At 35.9% G+C, this 27,727-nt stretch overlaps 1 protein-coding gene across 1 annotated transcript; it reads left to right on the top strand.

Annotated features, from left to right (window-relative positions):
* The first annotated feature begins 247 nt into the window (after positions 1 to 247).
* Positions 248 to 27,727, top strand: LOC128219144 (fibropellin-1-like). The gene is made up of 18 exons (XM_052926964.1): positions 248 to 284; positions 927 to 1,046; positions 1,419 to 1,532; positions 4,620 to 4,733; positions 20,185 to 20,298; positions 20,680 to 20,793; positions 21,651 to 21,764; positions 22,094 to 22,207; positions 22,593 to 22,706; positions 23,071 to 23,184; positions 23,570 to 23,683; positions 24,879 to 24,992; positions 25,162 to 25,275; positions 25,643 to 25,756; positions 26,219 to 26,332; positions 26,429 to 26,542; positions 26,764 to 26,924; positions 27,287 to 27,727. The coding sequence occupies exons 1-18, from the start codon at positions 248 to 250 to the stop codon at positions 27,725 to 27,727; spliced, it is 2,355 nt and encodes a 784-aa protein (XP_052782924.1).

Raw genomic sequence — 27,727 nt, 5'->3', positions numbered from 1 at the left:
CTACTTATGTTTATTCAATTATAAAACCCTGGTTTTGGTATGAATACAACTTCCTTCTTTATTGGTAATGTTAATATGGATCATGATTTCAAGCAGATTTAAATATATATTGAATGGTTGTCGGCTGCAACTGTTTCTTTGTATCAATGTATATTTACTCTGCTACAAAAATGAGGGTTATTTCGAAGTACGAGTTCAATAGGTTTAGATTTAAACAGAGAAATATAAAAGGTCTTATTTTTTCAGGATGAGTACCCAACATTGTGTGACACTTGTTGTCTGGGGTAAGTACGTTTTACTACGGTGGTCATCTCTTAGCTTCTTATGAATGTTCTAAAATATGTTAAATGCAAATACCTGAGCGTAGCGTTCTGTGACATCGGTTTCGTTGGTCATTCTTTAAGAATATGTGCAATTTATAACATCGTTATCAACTATTTTGTACTAATAGTGTTGTTGATTTCCCAGTTCTTTGGGATCATTCAATATTAGTCCGTCGGTCTAGAAAGTAGAATACCCGTTCTACTAAAAACGCTCGTGCTTATGCTTTACCTACAGCGGAACTCTTCCAACGAAATTGCGCAATCAATGCCAGAATTTCTTGTGTAAGCAATGAATCCTCTCCTTCAGAATGCATTTGTTTAGAGAAACGAAAAGTTGTGTTGGTGTTTAATATGTTTACATGAGTGTGTATTCCGGTACAGGTTTCGTCAGTTTCCCACTGCCTGGTGCATTCGCATATTGTAGAGTGCGACAGGACCTGTCGTACACGCACAAATTTAATTCGCGATTTTTTTTCATAACAATAGAGGATATTTACTGTAATATGTAAGCTTCATTAGGTGTATTGCCTACTAAACACATATATTTAACCTTAAAATGTTCTTCTTTCAAATAAAGAACCTTTAGAAAAACTTTTATTGCAGATAATAACCCATGCGACAGTTCACCGTGTAAACATAATGGAACCTGTGATCGTCAAGGATATAAGGACAACTATAAATGCGCATGCGTACCAGGTTTCACGGGACACGACTGCAAAATAGGTCACGGGTCTTTTTTTCTGAACCGATTCAATAATTGGAATGTTGAAAACATTTATTTTAAAACGTAAATAAAGATTCCTTAAAATATTATTTCTTCATTAAGTGTTAATTTTTAGAACGAATTTCTTAACCACTTACAAATGACGACTTTCGGTTGGCTGGTAACACGTATTGCAGGCAGTATCATTTATTTGGGCTGGACATGTGCTTTATATAGCCGGAATTTCATCGCAGTATATAACAAATAATACATATAATATAATAGTGTACAACAGTAAACAGGTCTACGTCAAATTTGTTGATGAGCATTTAAAGTACACCGATATCGAGACAATAATAATACTTTTAAATGTACCTTCTTTGTATTTCCAGACATTGACGAGTGTGCTAGCAGCCCATGCCAACATAATGGGACGTGCTCTGACCAAGTTAATGAGTTCTTCTGTGGATGTGTTGCTGGATACACCGGCTTCAACTGTGGAATAGGTAAGTGAAATATTTATAACGTAGATCTTACTTTCCTAACACCATTTATGTAGGTCAATACGTTCAGATACTTTTTAAAAAACATAGATACCTTAGGATAGTACTTCTTTGAAAAGCGTTCTTTGCAGCACAATTTCTTAAGCACATATCAATGGCAACGTTCGGTTTGTTGGCTACACGATATGTTGGCAGTATCCTTGATAGATAGGCGGTCTGCTAAAAAGCGGGAAATGTTTCAGCCCGTTTACTTGTGATGGGACGATGATCGCCAATAATCGATTATATCGGCAGACATTCGTAACGATCGGCGACCACATCGTTCGATAATCGAAATATCGAAAAATAAATCCTTGAACCTAGTAAATTTCAACTTGATGTAGCGCAGTAACTTAGAGCTTATGTAAGTAACCGCTACTTTATATTTTAAGAGTACTTTCCTTCATTTGTTTATGTTGCTTACAAATCGCTTTATGATGGCAGACAGCGACCCCGATCTCAAAATATTATATTACCCTGGTAATCGATCGTCCGCCGGAAAAGTGCAAATTATTCGAGCGAATTGGTTACGGTCATGAAAGCCCAGATTGCATTTGCTTGATCGACCCTAGCTGTGTTCACATATTGGAATGAACGTCAAAATCAGTCGATGTAAAAACTAGAAATATTCGCAGAATCGAAATATTAACCGTCTAATTTCGAAAATACGTTAGAAAAGGTTTGCTCTTTTTGTTCCAATTACTTGTTATTTTTAATAGCTAATGCCATCCAAAACAAATTTGTTATGTCTCATTTTTTCATTTTATTTTTCAAAACCGGTTTAATTAATGCACCAGTCAATTGTAACCAAGCCCCCCCCCCCTCCCCATTATTTAATATGCCAGAAATAATACCTGTTTTCTGACTGAAGCATAAGAAATGAAACACACATGAAAACTAAGGTCCTTATTGATATAAATCAGAAAATGATGTTTTTGTGATTTTGTCCGATTACAGCCGATTGGTCGGATAATCGATCTCAGATTAATCGATATTGAAAATCCAAGCCGACAGCCGATCATTGCAGTTTACCCTCATTATGTTGTTTAATGATAGTGAAACAGTGAAAATGTGCGCTATAAACTTTGTGATAACCATTAAGTTGACAGAGAGTATTCAGAAATGAGTCATGTATATAATCCTATTACAAAATCTTTCAACCGCACCGGGAACCATCCCAGTGCCCCGAAGGTTTTCCGTTCGAAATTCACTATGTGTTTGCACGACAACAGTTTCCGCAGAGAAATCAAGCTGGATACAAACATATGCAGCAACGGTCATCTGACTATAAATCTACAACGGCACCTTCCCCCCGTAACAGGCGCGGGCACCCATTCAACTATTTATCGCTGTCGGATCTAACGCCTCCGCTCCACAACAACCTGACAATTCGTACGCAGGACCATTGAACCACCTGAAAATCGGTCATTGTTCGAAACACCAAATCGCTTTTCAGTATTCGTCGCCGAAACCCCAACGTTCTAAGTGTCGGACAGTAAACGTAAAGCCGTTTCCGCACTCGAACTCGATTCCTCTCCTTAGCGCACTGACGACGGAGGCTCCTCTGCATTCCCGTAAGTGCCCGTGGAAATCACCGACAGCTTCGACATCGAACTGATCTCAAACGAAGCCCACGCCTAACCTCAACTCACAGTGGGCAGTCTTCAAAATTGGGACAGGCATGGAGAGTCACTGATGATCTTTGAATAATGTGTATAAATGGCCAAACCCGTACAGTGTTTGTTTCTATAGCCCTTGTAACAACTACATACCTTTTCCACATATATGTTCAACCATGCCATACGCATCTTAATTATGTTGAAAGATTTGCATTGAATAACAAAACCGATGGATACATCCATACTAATGTTTTGTCTTATGAAAATGAAATAAGTTTCCCTATACGTGTTCAGTAGAAAAAAAAGTTTATTTAATAATGTATAGTCAGATCATTTAAATGGATATGGAATAAGAAATACTGTTTATAGTATTATGAAACCGACCAACTTGAAGATTTTTTGTCTCTAAATGTATGCGGTTTAAAATTGAAACTTAATTGTCCTGAATTTGTTTAAACCAACACATTATCGAATTACAAGAAACTCATATAGATAATTTAGATATTGTCATAAGATCAATAGTTACGATGAATTGCACCTCGATATTCATTATATATTCAAATAAAGATCCCATTTTGATATTCAGTGCGATATAGATACAATTTCTAATCAACATAGTAAAACTTGCATCTTTGGTGATTTTAACGCAGGAAATAATGTCTTGGCGATTTAACGGCATTTTTAAAGCAGTTAATAAAGAGTTCCAGTGTGAACTTGAAATATTTGAACAATCGAAAAATGTTCACATTAAAAGAAGTAATAGTGACAAATCAAGCGTTAATTATAGGCTTAAAAATTTCTATTGTTTTTTATATATATATTGAATGGCCGTACAAATGGTAATGTATTAGGAACACCTACCTATAGTAGAGTTAGTATTGTTGATTATTTTATGTGTTATCGTAATGTGGCGGAATTTTGCCCAATCCTTTCTGATGCACACACTCCGGTTAGTTTGAGTAACACTTTTAAAACAGAGAATGATAAACATAACGATTTAGGCAAGGGAGACAAACTAAAACTATGGGAAAATAAAATAAAACGTAATGTTGACAAACGTTGACTAGACTAGATGAATAATGAAATTAATGAAGAAATCAATTATAAAAATGACTGTTGAAAAGATTGAAACACATGTAAAAACATCGAACTATAATAAAGACTGTGGATTTGGTCAAATGAGTATATCAAACGTTCATTTAAAGATATATACTATTCAATTAAATTTTAGACAAGGGAATTGTTTGTCAAGGTTAGACAAATGGAATTTAAATCCTATATATAAAAATAAAGGAGAACATAGCCGGCTTGAAAATTATCGACCTATAACATTTTATAATGTTATGGCTTAGTCAAGTCATTTATCCCTAGTGTTTGATACATGTATATACAATAGAATAAATCATTGAATGAACCTTTTTTTAATTGCCAGATATTGACGAGTGTGCTAGCAGCCCATGCCAACACAACGGTACCTGCTTTGATCTAGTTAACGAGTTCTTCTGTCTATGTCTGGATGGATACACCGGCTTTGACTGTGGGATAGGTAGATTGAAAATTTATGACATATACCTAACTATCGAAACAACGTGTAAATATATCAATATTTTCAACTATTTTTAAAACCTTCATACCTTAAAATAGTTTAGCTCTCTCTGTGTACAACGATGTTCCTAAGTATGCTAATGGCAACGTTCTCTTTGCTGCATACACGTGACTCAGTCAATAGCATTTATATGTCGGTGCGTTCTTTTTAGCATGATTTTGTTAAAACCCAACAGCGTCATGCGATTAGCTGGTTACTGGTGTTGCAGGAAGTATTATTGATAGATTGGCGCTGTGCAAAATAAAGATGGAATTTCATCGCTGTGTTTATATCCATTATGTAATAGAATTAAGGTGCAACAGAGTACATGTATGCGTTGAACTGTGTGATGACCATTTTTAGTACTCCGATATCTAGACTTTAATTATTATCTATAAATGTACCTACCTTGCATTGTCAGACATTAACGAGTGTGCTAGCATCCCATGCAAACACAATGGGACCTGCTTTGACCTAGTTAACGAGTTCTTCTGTGGATGCCCTGTTGGATACACTGACCTTGACTGTGGAATAGGTAAGTAAACTAGTTAACCATGGAGATTACTATTGTTAGAAGGAGTTTGTATATATAAAAAGAGAGCTTTTTATTTATTCATAATTACATTAATTTAACGTTCAACATTTCTAGCACAATTAAATGTTGTTTTGTTATATTTTTGGCAGATATAAATGAATGTACGGCCCAGCCTTGCAATAATGGCGGGACATGTGTTGATCTTGTTGGATCCTCCTATTGTCTGTGCAAACCATGGTTTACTGGCAACATTTGCCAAACAGGTACAGTGTGTAACAAACTGACTTTGCTTCAAATGATTTCGCTTAAGTATAATGGATATTTTAGTACGAGTGACCACATTTCAAGAAAGCATCATACCCAATAGAATCTCTTAACATTATCTTAATACAAATAAATAATATATTTCATTATTTAACTATTCTATAACTTGGGGATGTTTGCTTCAGAACTTATATTTACATACGAATATTTTCACAAATATAAACCAGGCGTTGACACATGCGAATCCATGCCGTGTAAAAATGACGGAATCTGCCTATTTAACGAGTCAAGTGGTTACTTCTGCGACTGTCAAGATGGCTGGGTTGGCAGACAATGTGGCTATAGGCTTGAGAACGAAACGTTTTTCAAGGGTGAAAAAACTGGAATGGTTGGTATAACAGCTCTTTCTAGGGATTATTTAAACTCAGAGTTTGGGATTCGAGTGTAACGATGGCATTGGTTTCACCTGTTTGCGTAGCAAGTATAATAACTTCACTTCACGAGTATGATTATTCTACCTGGAGAATTAAAAACAGCATGGTAGATGATCGCCGTTATATGTTAATATCGAGTCATGGTTACACATATTTTATAATATTTTTATATTTTCACGACTTGGAAACGCTCAATTTATGGATTTTAAATAAAAGGCATTGATTTTGTAGGTGCGTGTCATTTAAACAGCGTGTAAGGATTCGATCCGTGTTCAATATCTCATCCCTGCCTCTTAAAGCAAAATTAACTTTTTTGACTTTCAGACGGACGAGTACATTCACTACTCCGACTGTGATTGTGTACTCGGTTCGGGTCGCCAAGACTACTGCTACATGTACACTCTTAACAAACATACCGGATTTGGAATTCTTGCCGTCCTGCTTGGAATCCTGTCATCGATGATTTTGTATTTTCTATTTTACTGCGTATTCAACAAATCCCTACCTTGTTTTCATAACCGAATATCGCAAGCATGGGATCACGAAGAAAAAAATGATTTTTCTGATACACTAGAAGAAGAAAAAGTAGAAAAAGAGAATGAAGTGTGTGATACACCCTTGGCCAAAAATAAAGAAGTGAAAGTATCTCCTCTAGAAAAACTGGACGCACCTAACAAACGCAAACATCACTGTTGGGCTTGCGAAGTTAAATACAACAATGCGCCAGCCCCACTGTGGTACAGGAAGGATTTTAAGAAATATTGAGTTAACACTGTCATGCTTTTGTAATATTCTATTTACTATGTTCGTCTATTGGTGTTTCGTTGTATATCCTCTCACATTATTTATTTTGATAAATGTTTGAATACGTTAAAGGTTGAATACCCTTTTCTGACGTCTATCCGAAAAACAGATATTTTGACTTTCAGAAACATTTCGAATCTTTTTGACACTTGATCGATATCATTATTATAAGGACCGGCCAGTCAGCCCAAGAAGGCGAATGGACATCGGCTTACGCCCGCTCATATACACCTTTGATTGGCCGGTCCTTATAATTTAATTTGACCCTCAGAGGTTTTTTAATATTTCTTAATTTATGTGAGGCTGAACACCTTGCCTCATTAACATGTTTGTAACTGTGTCTTTCGTTGAGTGAATGTTAGGTATTAACATTTTGCATCTATAAAGGGTCATTTACAAGGTATCTAACCATCTTCTGCACGGAATGTTTGTATTTATTTTGTATATCATTTTGCCCATATTTATATTTTCATCAATTATTTACTTTTACGTACTTGTTAGAATATATTAAGGACATAAGTATTAATAAGGCAGGAGTAAGGAAAGCGCAATGAGCCAGCTTCTCCTTTACTAATACGATTAACGTTATAAGTTCTGACAGAATTAGAATAAATACTGCTATTATTTTCGTAGAGAAAACTGTATCATTTAACTAAAATAGCCAGTGAATTTCATACGCAAAATCTTTTTTTTATCGAATTTACTTTTGTTGTTCTTGTTTATGTTTTTGTTGAAATAAAGTCCAAGTAGAAGATTTTTTCCAAGTCTTTATACAACCTATTTAAAATAAAATAACGAAAAATTGATGTTCCTAGCTCTACTTTCTTCCGGTATCCTTATGATACCGGGCTTGAGCTCATCATTTCTTATAAACGACCATTTATTTTGTATATCATTTTGCCCATATTTATATTTTCATCAATTATTTACTTTTACGTACTTGTTAGAATATATTAAGGACATAAGTATTAATAAGGCAGGAGTAAGGAAAGCGCAATGAGCCAGCTTCTCCTTTACTAATACGATTAACGTTATAAGTTCTGACAGAATTAGAATAAAGGATACTATTATTTTTGTAAAGAAAACTGTATCATTTAACTAAAATAGCCATTGAATCTCATACGCAAAATATTTTTTATCGATTTTTTTAATATAAAATTATGTTGCAACTCTTGATATTATAAAATATTTCTGGTGTTTTTAAATCGTGTTTTTTTGCCGTTGATTCGTTATACTTGTATTGGAGATCAAGTTCAGTAATACTTAATCACACAGTGGTAAAGGACAGTCAGTTTTCATTGAATTCATTGCAACAAATTGACAGTTGCCCATTGAAATATGAGCAGAGCATGTCCGCCAATAGATAAATCGTTGCCTCAGGAAACGACAGTGGAAAAACTGAAATAAACAAGCGTAACGATCTAAATGGAACACAACTCTTACGAGAATTGTCCATAAGTTACCAACAGTAAGTTCCCCTATTATTTATCATTATCGTGAAAGCAATGAAATAATTTCAATACAAATATATCTGTAAATCTTATTCCGTTTTGCACAATTTTTTGTGATTTTATATATCCGATGTATAACCGAAATGTATTCATACATAATTATATTGAATATGAATTATGATTAAAGCAAACATCAGATTAAGCAGCGAGAGCAAAAGCTTTCTGTACATGGTAATTATAATGTAGTGAAATGATCATATATACTGTTTTGCCAATTAACTGTTTATTTTAATAGTTGAATTAAGCTTACCTAGATATTCTGCCAATCATCTCTTATACTTTTAATGGGAACCCAAAACCTACGACGTCTTAATTATAATATATTTCCACGACATACTCCATATCTAACTACAAAAATAACTCAAGACACATTTCAAGTATTTCAGATTTAATAATGTTTTAAGCACTTGGGCAACCAAATGAAAATCAAAGAACGGGAAAATTAAATACTAATGGAATGATATAAACACCTTAAACTGTCAAACTAAAAACAACATCACCGATCAAATGATGCACATTCTCATAGTCTCAAACATAAAGACACTGAAAATCTTTTATTTTAATTGTTCTTACGTATCCATCCTTACCTCAGCATCCCTGCACGTGCGGAACCTACGTAGTGCACCCTTCGAGGTGCCTAGAACGTTATTCGGTCACAGGTGTTTAAGGCTGCAAAGTGCGTCCAAAGCGTTACTTTTCATTGGGTTCTGCCATACCTTAAAATAGGAAGTAAATGCCGACTATATTTCCGGAACCACAGAAGCCACGTTAACAGGACCGGTCTTGTAGTCTTGCCTACGTAACGCGACCGTCGGTGCATCTCTGACCTACCTGCGCCGCTGTTAACATAAATTTCCTATGGTGTAAAAATGGCACAAAAAAAACGAAAAATGCTGTACCCTGTGTTGACTATAGCTCAGCATCACTGCACATGCGGATGTCGGAAACAGTATTGTTGTTTAGGGTTGTCTTATGCCTACTTAATGCACCCTTCGGAGTGCCTTGGACGTTATTCTTTCACCGATTTGTAATGACGCAAAGTGCGTCCAAAACGTTATTTTTCAGCGGGTTCTGCAATACCTTATAATGGGAAGTAAATGCCAATGATATCTCCGGAGCCACAAAAGCCACGTGTTCGGGACCGGCCTTATAGTATAGGTATCTCGATTGCCTACGAATCTCAATTGTCGCCGTTACCATTCGCGTACCAGTTTCTCATTTATTGTAAAAATTGCGCCAAAACACCGTACAATGCGGTACCTGGTGTCGAAGGTAGCTCAGCATCCCTGCACGTGCAGAAGTCGGGCTTAGTATTGTTGTTTAGGGTTTTCTACTACCTACGTAATGCACTCTTCGGGGTGCCTGGGACCATATTCGGTCACTGGTTTCCAAGGCCGCAAAATGCGTCCCAAACTTTACTTTTCAGCGGGTTCTACCAAACCGTATAATGGGAAGCCAAAACATATATTCCCCAACGTATACGCACTGGACGGAACAACACTTGTTTTGCCCCGATGTATACACGTCGCTCCGAACAACGGTTGTATTCCCCCAATGAATACACGTCAGACTGAACAACGGTTGCCGTCCCCCGATGTATACACGTCAGTCTAAACAACGGTTGTATTCCCTTAGTATACACGCCAGACGGAACACTGGTGGTCTTTCCCCAGATTTGTAGACGTCAGACTGAATAACGGCATTCTTTTCATGAACTATAAACGCCAGACTGAATAACGGTTGTCTTCTCAGGATGTATACACGCCAGTCTGAAGAACGGCTGTCTACCCAGGATGTATATACGCCAAACTGAACAACGGTTGTCTACCCAGGCTCTATACACGTCAGACTGAACAACGGTTATCTTCCCAGGATGTATACACGTCAGACTGAACAACGGTTGTCTACCCAGGATGTATACACGTCAGATGGAACAACGGCTGTCTACCCAGGATGTATACACGTCAGACTGTACAACGGTTTCTACCCAGAATACATACAGGTCAGACGGAACAACGGTTGCCTTTCCCGATGTATACACGTAAGACAGAGCATAGTTTGTCTTTCTTTGATATATACACGTCAGACAGAACAATGAATTTTTTACCACAATGTATACAGATCCGACTGAACAACGATTAAATAACCCTAATGTTTACACGTCAGACTAAACAACGGCTGTCTTCTCTCTATGTTTACACGGACAGAACACCGATTTACTTTTTATTATTTAAGTTTATATGAATATAGTGTAGTAAACACTTATATCGTCAGGTTTTAGTAACGCTAAATTGAATAATTGAAATTTGAAATATTTTGATTTATTTAACTTATGTAGTTGCTGTATATGCTTATTAGATACTTAGACTTAAATCTTCCTTACATATATCTTCACTTTTACCTTATGTGTATAATCAAAAGTTTGACATGGGACCACAAAATGACCAATTGATAGTGTGTATGTCATTATCGGATAATAAACATTACATGCAGTTAAATGCACCATTCAAAACTCAATAGAGACAAAATATTTTAGTGTAGGACTCCATACCTCCTTAAACACTTTAACAATATATTTGTCAACTGTTGGGAGGGGCGCCGTTCAGACGTTGCAACACCAAGTTCTGCCTTGTGGCTGTCAAATCTTAGGCCCGCCACGGCTAATATCAAAGCCGCGGTATGTGTTTCACAGCGCAAAAGAGTGAATAGTTACTTTTGGTGTTCACGAGAAGAAGCTTAAGGCGATCTTATCTGTTACGAATATTTTGTATTCTATGTATAAAAGGGAAATGACAGTTAATGAAATGACAGTTAATGTAAAGTGACAGTTAATGAAAGAAGTGGAAAGTTTAAAAACATTTGCGGACGTAACTTCATTTCAGATGGCGTCTTCAAAATTTTGACCAAACCTGTGTGAACTGGCGTTTCATCTTGGGCATGAGAGCAGGCTGCAATATCAAAACTGTATATAATATGAAATAGATATGTTCACTGTTTGAAACAATGAGACATCATTTTGTTTCACTGATAAATATCTATAAACCACAGGAAAGTATTTGATAAATTTGCATCTGTGCATGGAATACGAATAGACAGATAAATTGTATTTTTTTTTCAATTTGAAAGATAAACTGAAAATATAACCAAATAGCGCCAGATGTAAACATTCGATTTTTGGTAATACTCGATCATCGTTTTATCTCTACAGTGAAGTAATAGTTTTCCTGAATTGAGATAAAAAGCCACCTTCTCAAATCATATCAGTAATATAATCTATGTGCAGCTAAATGACCAATGGATTAAAAGGAAGGAATGCATAACTTCCCTTTCGATGCTATATTTAAGCGATAAGCATATCTATAATAGAGTGTTCAAGAGGGTCCCACATTTCATTACCCGGATGTATGTTTGCTCTTCAAAAATGCTGCACAACAAATGGCCGGGGCGCAATATATAAGCTTTATACAAATACTACTGTAAGATAACAACAAAGATTAATGTCTTTGACATGAATGGATATTTACATACTTTACATTTAGCCTCAGATATATGTATCCGTCATATATCTAACAATAGCTTTATCGATAAGACCTTCATATGCAAATTATTTTCAGATTCATTAAGCAGATAACACATCAACCAATCTTCAGAAGAAAAAAAATACATTTTGGTTTACGAAAGTGTTCCGGGTTTGAGATATAAATACATCATAACTATATAACATACATATCTTACGCACGCGTCAGAAATATATGAAACTTCATGTCAAGAAAGTATAAGCTTAGATGACAGCACGTTATATTTTCTTAAAGGTGTAAAGTGTATGGACTAAGTCCTGAATAGACGAAAAGAAATGATACTAATATTCTTCTTCGAAATTCTCGTTATCGGTCTAGGATGCATACATGAAGTGACATCCAGCCATTTTCGTGGTGGCTCCATTTTCTGGAAACCTGGTAACGGCTTCGAGGTATGTACAAGTATTGGACCTAAAACACCCGACTCTGGCTGTGATGTGTGCAGTTTTACGGATGGGTGAAAAATTTATAACTTGAACCATGTCCGTTTCTAAAAATGTTAATATCTATTTTGGCATTATTGTCAAGGTAAAGGTAAAAAAACTCAGTCCTATTTTCCGTCGTTGTTTTTATAATTATGCTTGTTGATAAAATCTCTATGCTTACCTTAAATACAGTGTTAATATTTAAGCAACTTAAACGTTTTACATAGCTTAAAATACAATTGGACATTAAACGATTAAAGTTTGTTATGATTGTTTTTGAAACTTGCTTCAATATACGCGGTTTTACTTAACGGAAAGCATGTTACAGAAAGGACAACAAGGACAATGAAATTTGTTACATGTGGACAATTTCACACGATCTTCATAAATTTATCATTTTGATTCGAACAGACAGGAACTGATTAAAGCATAAACAATATTTTTTAAAAGAAATGAAATAACAGGTGCGATCAATAGAGAAATATTTTTAGAAGCATACAGCGGATGGTATATCGGCATAAGGATAATTTTAAGACTGCGCCCAGGAGTGAGCCGTTTATATTTGATATCGTTTAAAATGTAGCTTTATCTTAAATGATTGCTTTCGATATTTTTCACGTTGTAAGATAAAATGTGAATTACAGTGTTTTTTTAAAGAATGCATACTTTAATTGATAACGCAGCCTTAAATTATAACGGCCCTGAATAATGTTTTTATTTTAATATTGCTTATCAATCTCCTACGCAGTAATCTTCCTTTGCGCGCAGCGATGAAGGGAGTTTTGAATAACTAAAATTAAGCTTAATGAATTGTTTTGCAAATGTCATTCAAAATAATAAATTCTAGAATATTCTCTCATGATGTATAGCCTCATTTTTAATTTACTCATAACAGAAAAATGTGTTCACGAAATCAGAAACAATATACAATTGTTGCAATATTTTCAACAATAATATATTTCGAGCATATGTTTACTTCACATGTTATCATTTCAGTAAATTACAACATTGTTTTGGTGATCTACATGCATGTTTGTTTTTTCTTCTATTTTTGCGCTGACTTTATGCTATGCATCATTGGGAAAATCATCAAGGAAAAGCCATTATCAACATAATCTTATTCTGTATGATACACATACATATGTTTATCATAAGAAATCAAAACAGTAAACATATTTACGTGTTTGTCCATTGCACCATCAATATATCCAGTTTTCTGTTTTTCTAATGTCGATTCATTCTGACGTTCATATTATAATGTGAATACAACTAGGGTCTATGAAGCCTAGGAACAGATTCATTAATATATAAGCTTGAAAGACCTTAGCAATTTCCCTGAAATAATTAACATTTATTATCTGAATAAGTAAATTAAATACTTTTCAACAAAATTATTTGAACCCTTAAAACCAGTTGCACTCATTACTGCAAATGCGGTGTGTCCTTGTCTTAGCGATAATGTTGTAAATTCATTAATAATCTTCATTGCGTCGATGTTTGCCTATCCTACGTCAATTTTATATTTTCGTAAAAATGACGTCTGTGGTACACGTGCTTGTCGTCGTCGGACAGTTATGCCATATTTGCCCTCACTTGCCATGATAATCTTACGAGTGGAAACGATTATCATCTAGGAAAGAACAAATTTATATAGTTAAATGTTACTTAATATAGTAAGTATTGTAGTATACAGTTATAACTCTTCAAAGTATAATTTGACATTTTCTAGCATTTTGAACTCTTTTTTATATGTGAAAGCAGTTTAAAATGCACACAGAGCATGATGAAAACTCAAATACGTACTATCTGGGATGGAGACCATAGGCTAAAATTTGGAGCGCTTTTGTAAACAAAATGTCAATTCAAATCTCATTGTAGCATAGACAAATGAATAGAATGAAAATACTATGTTTAAGAGAACAAATGCAATACATTTCAACCAGTGAACATTGAATGTTAGTATTCCAAACGTACCTAATTCACACGTGATTAATGGCTTTCAGGGATATGAACGTAGTTGGGCTGGTTAAAGTACTCATGTAGTCCGTCACACTCTAACCAACCCAACTGCGTTCCTACCCCGATAATTTCACCATTTCATTTCTTTAATGACCACTATAATAATTTTATATCTAAACATTTAATCTGTATGTGACATATTAATCTTATCAGTGATTTTGCAACTTACACACTTTGTAGTGTATCAAAAAGATTATTGTCGTTGAAACCTTACACTGAACAAGCATTAATGATTGCTTCATACCTTAAGCTAAATCTTGTTCGTGTTATTACAATATGTTTAGATCATAACTGTTTTGCATTTTATCCAGGTAGAATTCAGTGCCAAGCTGGGATGGGCATATAATACGAATGCGTGTAGCTCAAGTAACCTAAACGTGTACCGAAACTCATCCATCGCTAACTGGATATGCGTTTCTGGATGTCCAGTTGGAACGGTTGTTAACGCCAAGAGGCCTGGATTTACGTGCACTGGGTTTGACGTTTCACAAAATTGGGAGAGGACTGAAAGCACGTTTAGTTACGTCTTTCCTGGGCCAGGACATTACGTCATTGAGTAATATATCTACATTATAGAAGAAAACGTTTATGTTGTATCCCTGAATATGAACTGGAAATATATAGCCATTGGTCATTATAAATATCCCTTCTTCAGGTGATACTTTTGTTTACAGTATGGTGCATTATAGTCTGATTTATCGTAATAGTTTAATATGATTTGGACATTTTTAAAAAAAAAACATTTATAATCAGCCGACTGAGCATTGGCAGTATTGCATGTAACATTACTCAATGAATAAATTAAATTGTTCCTTACGTTACATCATATTGGTACTTGCAAATGGTCTGTGCTCAAGAATGTATTTTTATACTATATTCGTGTTCAATCAGGTTTACAGGTGGAGCATGGATTAGTGAACTAGGAGGTGGAAGCTGGAGATTAACTACAACGGTGGATTTGCATACACGTTCAGACACTCACGCCCCAAACTTCAGCCCTGTTGTGCCAACCAAACCTGTTTACTAGTGGGTGTATTAACTTTTAATAAATTATATGTTTCCTAACACGAACTATCAATGAAAACTAGAGAAAATGCATCGCTATTCGATAAAAGAATCATCTTAATCTTAAACAAAGTTTTGAGGTCATGTAGGAGTAAATTTGTCCGAAAGTAGTTCGGTCTGATCATTAATAGAAACTACCATTTTTTTCAACTTAAACATTGCAAAGAATACGGCTTTTGGACGAGTATTCATTAATGAGCTTTGGAGGTTCACAAGCTTAATAGCATGATAAAACTTCGAAATTTACTTAAAATACAGTATCCAGAAATTAGCTCATGGAAGAGGATTGGCATGAATTTTGATACACATAAAGATCAAGATCGACTTCAGTTACAAACAACCAATTCAGACAAAGTCTTTTCCCTTTTTCAAACTAGATTTTGCCAAAAAAACGGTGACCAGACAGATTGCCAGATATAAATGAGTTTTGGTATACATGTTAATCAATCTGTAATACCATTAAAGTTAGACTGTGGTTAGGGAGTTATGTCACCCTTTTAACTTTGAAATCGCCAACACTTGGTGTCCTGATGATCTCTTATATAACCATTTCTGCAGCGTTAAATACGGATGTAAGGAAACGCTCCGGTTACCAGTGTCAGATGAAGATGGAGACCGCGTGGCATGCAGATGGTCAACAGGTCCTGAGTGTGTCGACGTTTGCTACTCTGCAGGAATGGCACCAGTAGCAACCCTTCAAACGGTATAAAATGCTCGCTTCCAAAGTTATTGAGATAAAAGTTTGTCAATTTGAATTATATGATACAAGACGTACAAATCAAGTTTTATTTGACCAAAACAACTGTTAATTATATAAACCCATATTTGTAAGTAAACCATTACTGTGTTTTAATAAAATCCATGCGCCAAAGAACATCTGACCACATTATGGTCAACATTGAAGTATGGCAACATTCTATTCGACATATTTAACATTATGCTGTTCCATTACAATCAGGTTAAAGTGTGCCCTATTTAATATTTCAGAATTGTGACTTAACAATTGATGCTAGCCTAGACAAACATGGCGTTTACGCCTTGGCAATTACGATTGAGGACAAACCTACATCTACAATAACTATCGGGAGCACGCCATATGTACCTTCGAGGGTCATATCATCAGTGCCTCTACAGGTTCGCAATAAAGTTAGGAGATTCAAACGTATGCAATATCATATATTCAGTGTCTCTGTAGTTTTGCTATAAAGCGCTAGATATGGTATTCAAACATATGCACCATCGAAGGTCATATATTCAGTGCCTCTTTATGTTTTCTATAAGGCATTGGAAATGATATTCAAATTGTGTGTATAAGAAAAATATTAGCCGAAACATCAAAAGGCGCCTTTGCCAAAGACAAACACCTATCAGCTATCATATATTTTCAGCAAAATCGGAAGAGGTCTGAAGTACTATAGCATATTCATATTATGTTTACAGTTTGTTTTGTTGACACCCGACCTTCCTACCAGGTCGTGCTCTGATAAGCCTGTGTTTCTTGACCCAACTCCATCAGAAAATGACGTTCATGTGTACAGACCAGGGGATAATGTTAGTCTGAGCTTCTATGCAACATCAAGAGCGGCAACGTAAGAACTTCCCCACATTTAGTGTTTAAACATGTTTAAACATGTGTTTTTTTCCTTTGTAGGAAAATAAGTTTAAAAATACAATACGTACGTATCATATGCATAAACATATACAGTATCCCAATTTGTGTTTTCAGTTTAATAGAGTGAGAGAAATGACAAAACATATGAACAGAGAATGAATAAAGAACAAGCATTTAACGTAAATCAAGCTACCTCATTTGATAATATTAGTGGACAACATGAAGTTAATAGAAATTTTCATATTTTTAATCATATTCACAGGATTATATCATTTACCCTACTTGATCCACCAACCAATGTAAGGCAGTCTGCTCTGCGCAATGACGACACGTTCCGGCCTGACGTCTATGCAATGGACCTCACATGGACACCAGTGGCTGCTGACAGGGGCTCTAAAACCATCTGTGTGGAGGCGACAGACAACTTCTTGTAAGAGTGAACTCAGTAATATGTATTGAATTTATCCCTGATGTATCGGTGTATGCAAGTCATTTTTGCATTTATAAAAGCCTCGTTTTGTTATGAATCCAACTTTCTATTTTATTGGTAATATGCAATGACATGTTTGGCTTTCTATCGTATAATTGAAGTGTTTGTTGCTTGGATCCTGATTTCATGCAATACAAACTTCAGACTTAAATTCATATTGGTTAAAAAATATTCATTTCAAAAGAGCATTTTAAGGTTAAACAAAGTTATAGCATAATCAAAAATAAATGGGTTTTTTCTAAGGTTATAATACATGAAAGCTAAACAATTGATATATGCACAAAACAAAATAATTTCTACAGAATTGAGAAGGAAGCTTGATAGGTTATACTATGCCTCGCGTCTGTCACTCTTTAATGCTGCTTGTAATGTTGTTAATGTTGTAATTATTTGTAGATTTATTTTATCGTTTTAACTTGATGGATAAGTTGCAAGGTGAATGACAAATATATGAAGTAGTAGGTGGCAAAATGCGTTTGGAGTACGAAAGTAGCCAAAGAGAGCAACGTTCAGGGCAGAGAGAGGGGAGATGGCAGGGTCAGGGCAGGTCATTTGATCTATAATTATATTAATTAGGTGATTTCATATTTGCTGAGTTATTTTTCAGAGGTTAGCTTATTTGCCTGAGCCCAAAACTCGGCCAATATAAAATCACCTTATTGATAAGTATTTTATCAATTAACTATTACGTATAGTAAACATTTTGGTAAAAAAAATCAAATACATTACCTTTAGTTCACATTGAAGCCGTAGGTATCCCTTATTCATTCATGGTGTCTGCTTTCCTAGACATGATATGATTATGCTGATTTTGATATGCATCCTTTAGTAACATAGCAAATACTTATGAATTAAGCGCTGTGCAGTCTAAGGAAGCATGCCTTTTCGTCTTAATTTCGTAAATCCTTTGCCAAAACGTCAAAGGTTTCACATCTGTCGTACATTGTATCGATGTATAAAATCATAATAGTCGTAATATCCACAAACGGGTTAAATACAACTTTAACACAAAAGTGGTTGAAGAATTTAATAGGCTACCAATTGCATAAAGGTTTTAACGAAGCACAAAACAGAACGTGATTGGATATCGTTGAGTTGGTCAGGTCCGTGGCGTGTTTTGGATCCAAACAATAGAACTTGAAGTGAAATATGCCTAATGGCAGACAATTGGTCGAGTAGGTGATGCTGTATGCATATGTTGTTTTTTTGCATGATATAGGGAACAGGTGACGAAGAAATGATAGGCGTCCTCATATTGAATGGTTGTAGACTTCAATTGTTCTCTGTATTCATTGTACCCCGCTACAATGTTCATGGCAATTTCTCAGTACAAATCTAATGGTTTTGTTTAAGAAGAAATAGAGAATGTTAAATTTTTCAGGATGAGTACCCAGCATTGTGTGACTCTTGTTGTCTTGGGTAAGTACTGAACGTTATATCATGGTGATCATTTCTAAGCTTCTTATGAATGTTCTAAAATACCGTTTATGTTTAATGCAATACTGTAAGCGTCCTGTGACATCGGTTTCTTGAGGTAATTCTTATTAGGCAAATTATTACATCGGTATCAAATATGTTTTAGATTTGTATTCTTATCGTACTTCATTTATAGTAGTGTATTTATTTCCTACTTTTTAGGATTATTTTATATCAGTCAGTCGTCCTGGAAAGTAGAATACACGTTTTGCTAAAAAAGCCTTATGTTTTACCTACCACGGAACACTTCCAACGAAAGCACGCAATCAATACGAGATTGTTGTTTTAGGAATGAAACATCTCATTCAGAATGTCAGTGCTTATGTTTTACCTACAACGGAACACTTCCAACGAAAGCACGCAATCAACACGAGATTGTTGTTTTAGGAATGAAACATCTCATTCAAAATTTGTTTACTGTTAAGATGCAGGAGAAGTTATGTTGGGTTTGAATATGGTTAAACGGGTGTGTATTCCGGTACATGTGTTGTCTGTTTTCCTCTACCTTGGGTCAAACAGTACTTTTCTTACACACTCAAGAGCAATGGGTAATTTCTTTATAACAATAAGGGGCATATACTATTAAATGTAAGCTTCGTACGCAGCTTTATCTGATTTATTGCATACTTAACACGTATGATAATCAATCAAATGACGTTCTGGCTATTTCAAATAAAGAACAAGAACCTTTTGAAAAATTGAAAATTTGGTATTGTTTTTTTCTTTTGCAGATATCAATCCATGCGACAGTTCACCATGTAAACACAATGGAACCTGTCAACGTCAAGGATACATAAACAACTATAACTGCGCATGCGTACCAGGTTTCACGGGACACAACTGCATAATAGGTCACATATCTTTCACTGCTGAGACAGTTGAATAGTTGATATGAAGAAAAAAATTCGTTTTAAAACAACATATGTAGAGTATGTATCTATTAAGCGTTCTTTGTAGAACGATTTCATTAAGCACATACCAACCCAGACTTTTGGTTTGCTGTTTGCACGTAATACAGGCAGAATCATGATGGGCTGGGGCTGTGCTTAATACAGGCGGTATTGCAAGGCCGTGTAATGTTATATATGTACAACAGTGTACTGTATACGTCAAATCGTTTGACGAGCAAGTAAAGTACACTGATATCGAGAAAAAGTGTAAAAGGTTAACCTTTTAATATATTAACTCTGTATTTTCAGACATTAACGAGTGTGCTAGCAGCCCATGTCAACACAATGGGACCTGCATTGACCTAGTTAACGAGTTCTTCTGTGGATGCCTTGATGGATACACAGGCTTTGAATGTGGAATAGGTAGAAAATATAAGTAAACTGTAGTTCTAACTTTCGTAATAATTGGTTTGTAAAACAATTTGTTCAATTATATATTCTAAAACATACACACCTTGATAGAGCAGTTTTTCTGTGATTAGCGTTCTTTGTTGCACGATTTTCTTCAGCACGTTCAAACAGCAGCGTTTGTTTGGCTGCTTACACGTGATGCATGCAGTAATAAATAGGCCGTTGATATGCGAACTAAAGCCGGAATTACATCACCGGTAGAGCCCGCATTATGTGACTAAATAAGCGGCCAACAGTGTACGTGGGCACGACAAACTGTTCGGTGACCATGTCAAGAACATCGATATTGTGACTTTAATACAATGTTTAAATGTACCTACGTTGCATTGCCAGAGATGAACGAGTGCGCTAGCAGCCCATGCCATCACAATGGAACCTGCTATGACCTAGTTAACAATTTCTCTTGTGGATGTCTGGATGGCTACACCGGCTATGACTGTGAAATAGGTAAGCACAATATTTATACCGTGATCTTACTTTCTTTACAAGATGTTAGTTCATCAATATGTTCAATTATTTAAAAGAAAATATGTATGTTGAAATGGTATTTCTGAGTAAAGCATTTATTTGAGCACGCTTTTCTCAGACCATCCAAAGGTGATGCACAGCTGATGATGGCAGTATCAATTAAAGGACGGCGTTGAGATAAATAAAACCTAAATTTCAACGCCGTGTTTATCCGCGTTGTGTACTTTAAAAAGAGTGCATCAGAAAAATTGTGTGATAAAAAATTACCGAACGCCGATATCTTGACTATAATATGATCTTTAAATCTACCAACTATGTATTTCCAGACATTGACGAGTGTGCTAGCAGCCCATGCCAACATAATGGGACGTGCTTTGGCCATGTAAACGAGTTCATCTGTGGATGTCTTGATGGATACACCGGCTTCGACTGCGGAATAGGTAGACGCAAGGTTTATGACGTAGATCTTACTTGCATAACACTATATTTGTAGATCAATACGTTAAATTGTTGTTGTTGTTTCAAAACACATTGATACTTTCAAATACTACTTTTGTGGAAAGCGGACTTTGTAGCACAATTGCGTCAGCACATAACAATGGCGACGTTCGGTTTGCTGGCTACATGTGTTGTAAGCAGTATCATTGATAGGGCGGCGCTCTGCTAGAAATCAGGGGATTGTTTTCGCCGCAATTACCCGCACTATGTAAGTTAGTAAGAGTGAAACATGTGTAAATGTCCACTATAAGCTGTGTGATAACTTGTATATGATTTAAACCGAAATAGTATTCATAATATTATCATTTGACGAACCTACTTATTACCTTTATTTGCAGATATTAACGAGTGTGCTAGCAGCCCATGCAAACACAACGGGACCTGCTTTGACCTAGTTAACGAATTCGTCTGTGGATGTCCGGATGGATACACCGGCTTTGACTGTGGAATAGGTAGACTGAACATTTAAAACATAGACCTGACTATCGTAACAACGTGTAAATATATCAATATGTTAAATTGTGTTTAAAACATACACACCTTCAATAATTACATACCAACAGCAACATTTGGTTGGCTGTGTACACGTGATATCGTTATTGATAGGTCGGAGCCGTGCGAAACATAGCTGGAATTTCATCGCCGAGTTTACACCCATAACGTAATTGAACAAAGGTACAACAGTGTGCATATATGCGTTAAACTGTGTGATCATCATTTAAAGTACACCATTATATTTACTATAATGTCTCCTTTAAATGTACCTACTTTGCATTGTCAGACATTAACGAGTGTGCTAGCAGCCCATGTCAACATAATGGGACCTGCTTTGACCAAGTAAACGAGTTCTTCTGTGGATGCCCTGATGGATACACTGATCTTGACTGTGGAATAGGCAAGCATAATTTTTATACCGTGGAGCTTACCATCGTAAAATCGTGTTTGTATATCACTATTTTCGATAATTGTAAAACACATATGTATCATGAAATAAAATTTCTGAGTTAAGCGTAAATATTTAGCACGCTTTACTTCAGCACATCAGGTGGCGATGTTCAGTTTGATGGTGACACTCAATGCTGGCAGTATGATTCATAGCACGGCGTTGAGATAATTGTATTCTAAAAGTCAATGCTGTCTTTAGCCGCGTCACGTAATATAAAAATATAAAAAATACATCAGTGGAAAATTTAAAAATCAACATGTGTGATGATTATGTACTGTATGCCGATATCGTGACAATAATATTCCCTTTAAATGTTCCTTTATTGTATTCCTAGACATTAACGAGTGTGCTAGCATACCCTGCCAACACAACGGGACCTGCTACGACCTAGTTAACGAGTTCGTCTGTGGATGTAGTGATGGATACACCGGTTTTGACTGTGGTTTAGGTAGACATACTATTTATTACGTAGATATTACTATCGTTACTATCGTAACACATACATAAAAAAACGTTCAAATAAAGGCTTTTTAAAACATGGATACCTTATAGTTGTTTTTATGTGAAAAGCTTTCTTTGCAGCACATTTTTAAGCGATGGTGACGTTCTATTTTGTGGCTACATTGATTGGGCGGCACACTGCTAAAATATCGGGAATTGTTTCGCCGCCTTTACCCGCAATTTGTTATTAATAAGAGTGAAACAGTCTAAATGTGCACAATAAACTGTGTGATTATAACCATGTAAAGTAAATGTACACCGCTATCGTGGCCATAATATTATCATTGAATGCATATTCTTTGCATTGCCAGATATAAACGAGTGTGCCAGCAGCCCATGTAAACACAACGGGACCTGCTATGACCTAGTTAATGAGTTCGTCTGTAGATGTAGTGATGGATACACCGGTTTTGACTGTGGAATAGGTAGTTTGGATTTTTAAAACATCGATCTTACTATCGTTAAAATGTATAAATATATCAATATGATTATTTAGTTTTAAATCATACACACCCTTGGAATAGTATCAACTTTGATATGTCGGCGCGTTATTTTTACCGTAATTTTGTTCATTATATACCAACAGAGATATTCGGTTGGCTGGTTACTCGTGATGCCGGAAGAATAACTGATAGGTCGGCGCTGTGCTAAAAAAAGCTATACTTTCATCCCCGTGTTTACACCCAATTTGTAATGACACAATTGTGCAACAGTGAACATGTATGCGTTACTCTGTTTGACGACCATTTATTGTGCACTTATATCATGACTGTAATATTACAATTAAATATTCCTACTTTGCATTGCCAGATATTAACGAGTGTGCTAGCAGCCCGTGTCAAAACAATGGGACCTGCGTTGATCTAGTTAACGAATTCGTCTGTGGATGCCCTGATGGATACACTGACCTTGACTGTGGAATAGGTAAGCATTATATTTATACCGTGGTGCTAACTATTGTTGCAACGTGTTTGTATATCATTATTTACAATTCTTTTTAAAAACATATGTGATTGGAAATAGTTTTTATGAGTAAAGTGTTACTTTAGCACGTTTTTTTTCAGCACATCTACTGACGACGTTAAGTTGGCTTGCGGATATTGATGCTGGCAGTATTATTGATAGGACTACTAAAATATATACATGTAATAACATAAGGAAGATGGGAATTAAAGTGATGGCATGTTTGCTCAATTTGTTAAGCCAGTTTGATTTGATAACTATTATGATACCAATCAAGCCAGACTTATTAAGAGGCGCCTTATGCGAAATCAAGCCAAGCTAAGAAATCAAGGTGTAAATTCACATTATGGGCCGTAAAAAATACACCCAGCCAAGCGAACAAAACAAAGAGTGGAATTCTTAAGAAGGGACCGCGAAAATGAATGCGAACGTGGTAAAATATCGACCATCGAGAAATCGAGTCGTCCGATCAAATTTTATATGGACATATAGTAAAGAAATCGGTCCTTTTAATCCAGTTCGAGTCCACGAATATAGTGAGCCGGGTGTTGATCATACACCGACATTGATACCATTATATTATCAGTGAATGCATGTACTTTGCATTGCCAGATATTAACGAGTGTGCTAGCAGCCCATGTCAACACAACGGGACCTGCTTTGACCAAGTGAACAAGTTCGTCTGTGGTTGTCTGGATGGATATACCGGCTTTGACTGTGGGATAGGTAAACTGAACATTCATAACAAAGACCTAACTATCGTAAGAACGTGATATAAAAAAAATATATCAATCTGTTCAATTAGGTTAAAAGCATACACACCTAATAATATGTGTTAGCGTTCCTTGTAGCACGATGTTCCTAGGTATAACAATTGCGGCATTCTCTGGTTCGTCCTTTTTAGCCCGATTTTGCTCATTGCATACCAACAGCAACATTTGGTTGGCTGGTCATTCTTGATGTCGGAAATATTACTGATAGGGCGGCCCTGTTATAAATTAAGCTAGCTATTCATCGCCATTTTTACATCAATTAAGCAATTTAAACAAGGTGCAACAGTGTACATGTATGCGTTAAACTCTGTGTCGACCATTTAAAGTACACCAATACCGTGACTATAATGATACCTTTAAATGTACTTCTTTTTCATTGCCAGACATTAACGAGTGTGCCAGCAGCCCATGCCAACACAATGGGACCTGCTTTGACCAAGTGAACGAGTTCTTCTGTGGATGCCTGGATGGATACACTGACCATGACTGTGGAATCGGTAAGCATTATATTTATACCGTAGATTTGACTATCGAAACAACGTGTTTGTACATCATTTTTTTCAATATTTGTTTTAAAAACATACGTATCTTGAAATAGTATTTCTGAGTGAAGAGGTTTTTTTAGCTATAATATTACCTTTCAATGTACCTTCTTTGTATTGCAAGACATAAACGAGTGTGCTAGCAGCCCCTGCCAACACAATGGGACATGCTTTGACCTAGTTAACGAGTTCTTCTGCGGATGTCATAATGGATACACCGGCTTTGACTGTGGAATAGGTAGAGGGATTATTTATAACGTAGATCCTACTTTTGTTACACCATTTTTGTAAATATATCCGTTTGAATAGTTATTTAAAAAAATAGATATCTCCATATAGTATTTTTGAGGAAAGGGTTCTTTGTAGCATAATTTCTTAAGCACATTCATATGGCGAACGTAGATCTGCTAGCTACGCGTGATGTAGGCAGCAGCATTGATTGGGCGGCGCTTTGCTAAAAATATCGGGAATGGTTTGTCGCGTTCATCTGCATTATTTCCAGTGTAAATATGCACTATAAACTGTGTTATAATCATATAAAGTACATGTACACCGATTTTGTGACCGTAATATTATCATTGAATGCACTTTCATTGCATTGCCAGATATTAACGAGTGTGATAGCAGCCCATGTCAACACAACGGGACCTGCTTTGACCTAGTAAACCAGTTCGCCTGTGGATGTCTGGATGGATACACCGGTTTTGACTGTGGAATAGGTAGATTTAACATTTATATCATAGACCTAACTATCGTTAGAACGTGTAAATATATCAATATGTTCAACCATTTGAAAAAATACACAACTTCAAACAGTATGTCCGTGTTGAGCGTTATTTGTAGCACGATGTTCATATCTATAACATTTGAGAATTTCTCGTGCTCGATACACGTGAGGTAATCAGTATCATTAATATGTCGGCGCGTTTGATAGCATGATGTTGTTCATTATATACCAGTAGCGACATTCGTTTGGATGGTAACTCGTGATGCAAGAAGTACTATTGATAGGTCGGCGCTGGGCTAAATATAGTTATACCTTCATCGCCTTGTTTACACTCATTATATAATTGAACAAAGGTGCAACAGTGTACATATGTGCGTTAAACTTTGTGACAATCAAGTAAACCGATATCATGACTATAATGCTACCTTTAAATGTACCTTATTTTCTTTTCAAGACATTAACGAGTGCGCTAGCAGCCCATGCCAACACAATGGGACCTGCCTTGACCTAGTTAACGATTTCTTCTGTGGATGCCCTGATGGATACTCTGGCCTTGACTGTGGAATAGGTAAGCACACTGTTCATACCGTGAATATCACTTTCAAATATCATCTTTTTTTCATTTCTAGCACATGTTGATGTTTTTATTTAAAACAAATTGCAGATATTAATGAATGTAAGGCTCAGCCTTGTAAGCATGGCGGGACATGTGTTGATCTGGTCGGAACTTCCGTTTGCCAGTGCACACCATGGTTCACTGGTAACATTTGCCAAACAGGTACAGTGTGTTACAAACTTTGCCTTGGAAAGTTTTCACTTAATTAGTATAGACATTTTCTGTAGGAGTTAGCATATTGAATCATGCCTAAAATAAACTTTTGACATTATCTTAATACGTATAAATGATATTTTTCATCATTTAAATATTCTTTAAGCTGTGGTGTTTTGCTTCAAAACTTATATATACATAATACAAATAATTTCACAAATATAAACCAGGCGTTGACACATGCGAATCCCTGCCGTGTGTAAACGACGGGCACTGCCTCTTTAACGAGTCGAGTGGATACATTTGCGAGTGTCAAGATGGGTGGGTTGGCAGACAATGTGGCCATAGGCTAGAGAACAAAACGTTTTTCAAGGGTGATAAAACTGGAATGGTAGGTATTACAGCTCCCTCTAGGGAGTATTTAAACTCGGTGTTTGGGATTCGATTGTAATGATGAGTATAACTTCACGGCATTTATGTCAACCTTATTGTGAATATAGAGAGAATGATCATTCTACTTGGCGAATTGAAGCAGCATGGTAAATGATAGCCCTTAGAAAATATAGAGTAATATCGAGCGATGGTTACACGTATTTGATAGGATTTCTATATTTTTATGATATGGAAACGCTCAATATATGCATTTTAAGTAAAAGGACTTTTTTATCTGCGTGTCATATAAACTGAGTGTAAGGAGTCCATAAGTGTACAATACCCCGTCTCTGAAAGCAAATTTAACTTTTTGACTTTCAGACGGACGAATACCTTCACTACTCCGACTGTGATTGTGTACTTGGTTCCGGTCGTCAAGACTACTGCTATATGTACACTCTTAACAAGCACTCTGGATTTGTAGTTCTTGCCGTCCTGCTTGGAATCCTGTCATCGATGATTTTGTATTTTCTATTTTACTGCGCTTTAAACAAATCCCTACCTTGTTTTTATAACCGAATATCACAAGCATGGGATCACGAAGAAAAAGATGACTTACCTCATACACTCGAAGAAGAAAAAGTAGAAAAAGAAAATGAAGTGTGTGATACACACTTGGAGAAAAATAAAGAAGTGAAAGTATCTCCTCTAGAAAAGCTGGACGCACCTAAAAAGCGCAAACATCACTGTTGGGCTTGCGAAGTTAAATACAACAATGCACCTGTCCCACTGTGGTACAGGAAGGACTTTAAGAAATATTGA

This window comes from Mya arenaria, chromosome 15 (assembly GCF_026914265.1).
Source record: "Mya arenaria isolate MELC-2E11 chromosome 15, ASM2691426v1".
NCBI lineage: Eukaryota > Metazoa > Mollusca > Bivalvia > Myida > Myidae > Mya > Mya arenaria.
This window is presented reverse-complemented; position numbering and strand designations above follow the sequence as displayed.

Excerpts from the sequence above, each read along its gene's own strand:
- LOC128219144 (XM_052926964.1), top strand. The coding sequence starts at position 248 with ATGAGTACCCAACATTGTGTGACACTTGTTGTCTGGG. Across the intron at positions 22,208-22,592 it reads TGATCTTGACTGTGGAATAG|ACATTAACGAGTGTGCTAGC; the intron begins GCAAGCATAATT and ends TTGTATTCCTAG. Across the intron at positions 24,993-25,161 it reads TGACCATGACTGTGGAATCG|ACATAAACGAGTGTGCTAGC; the intron begins GTAAGCATTATA and ends TTGTATTGCAAG.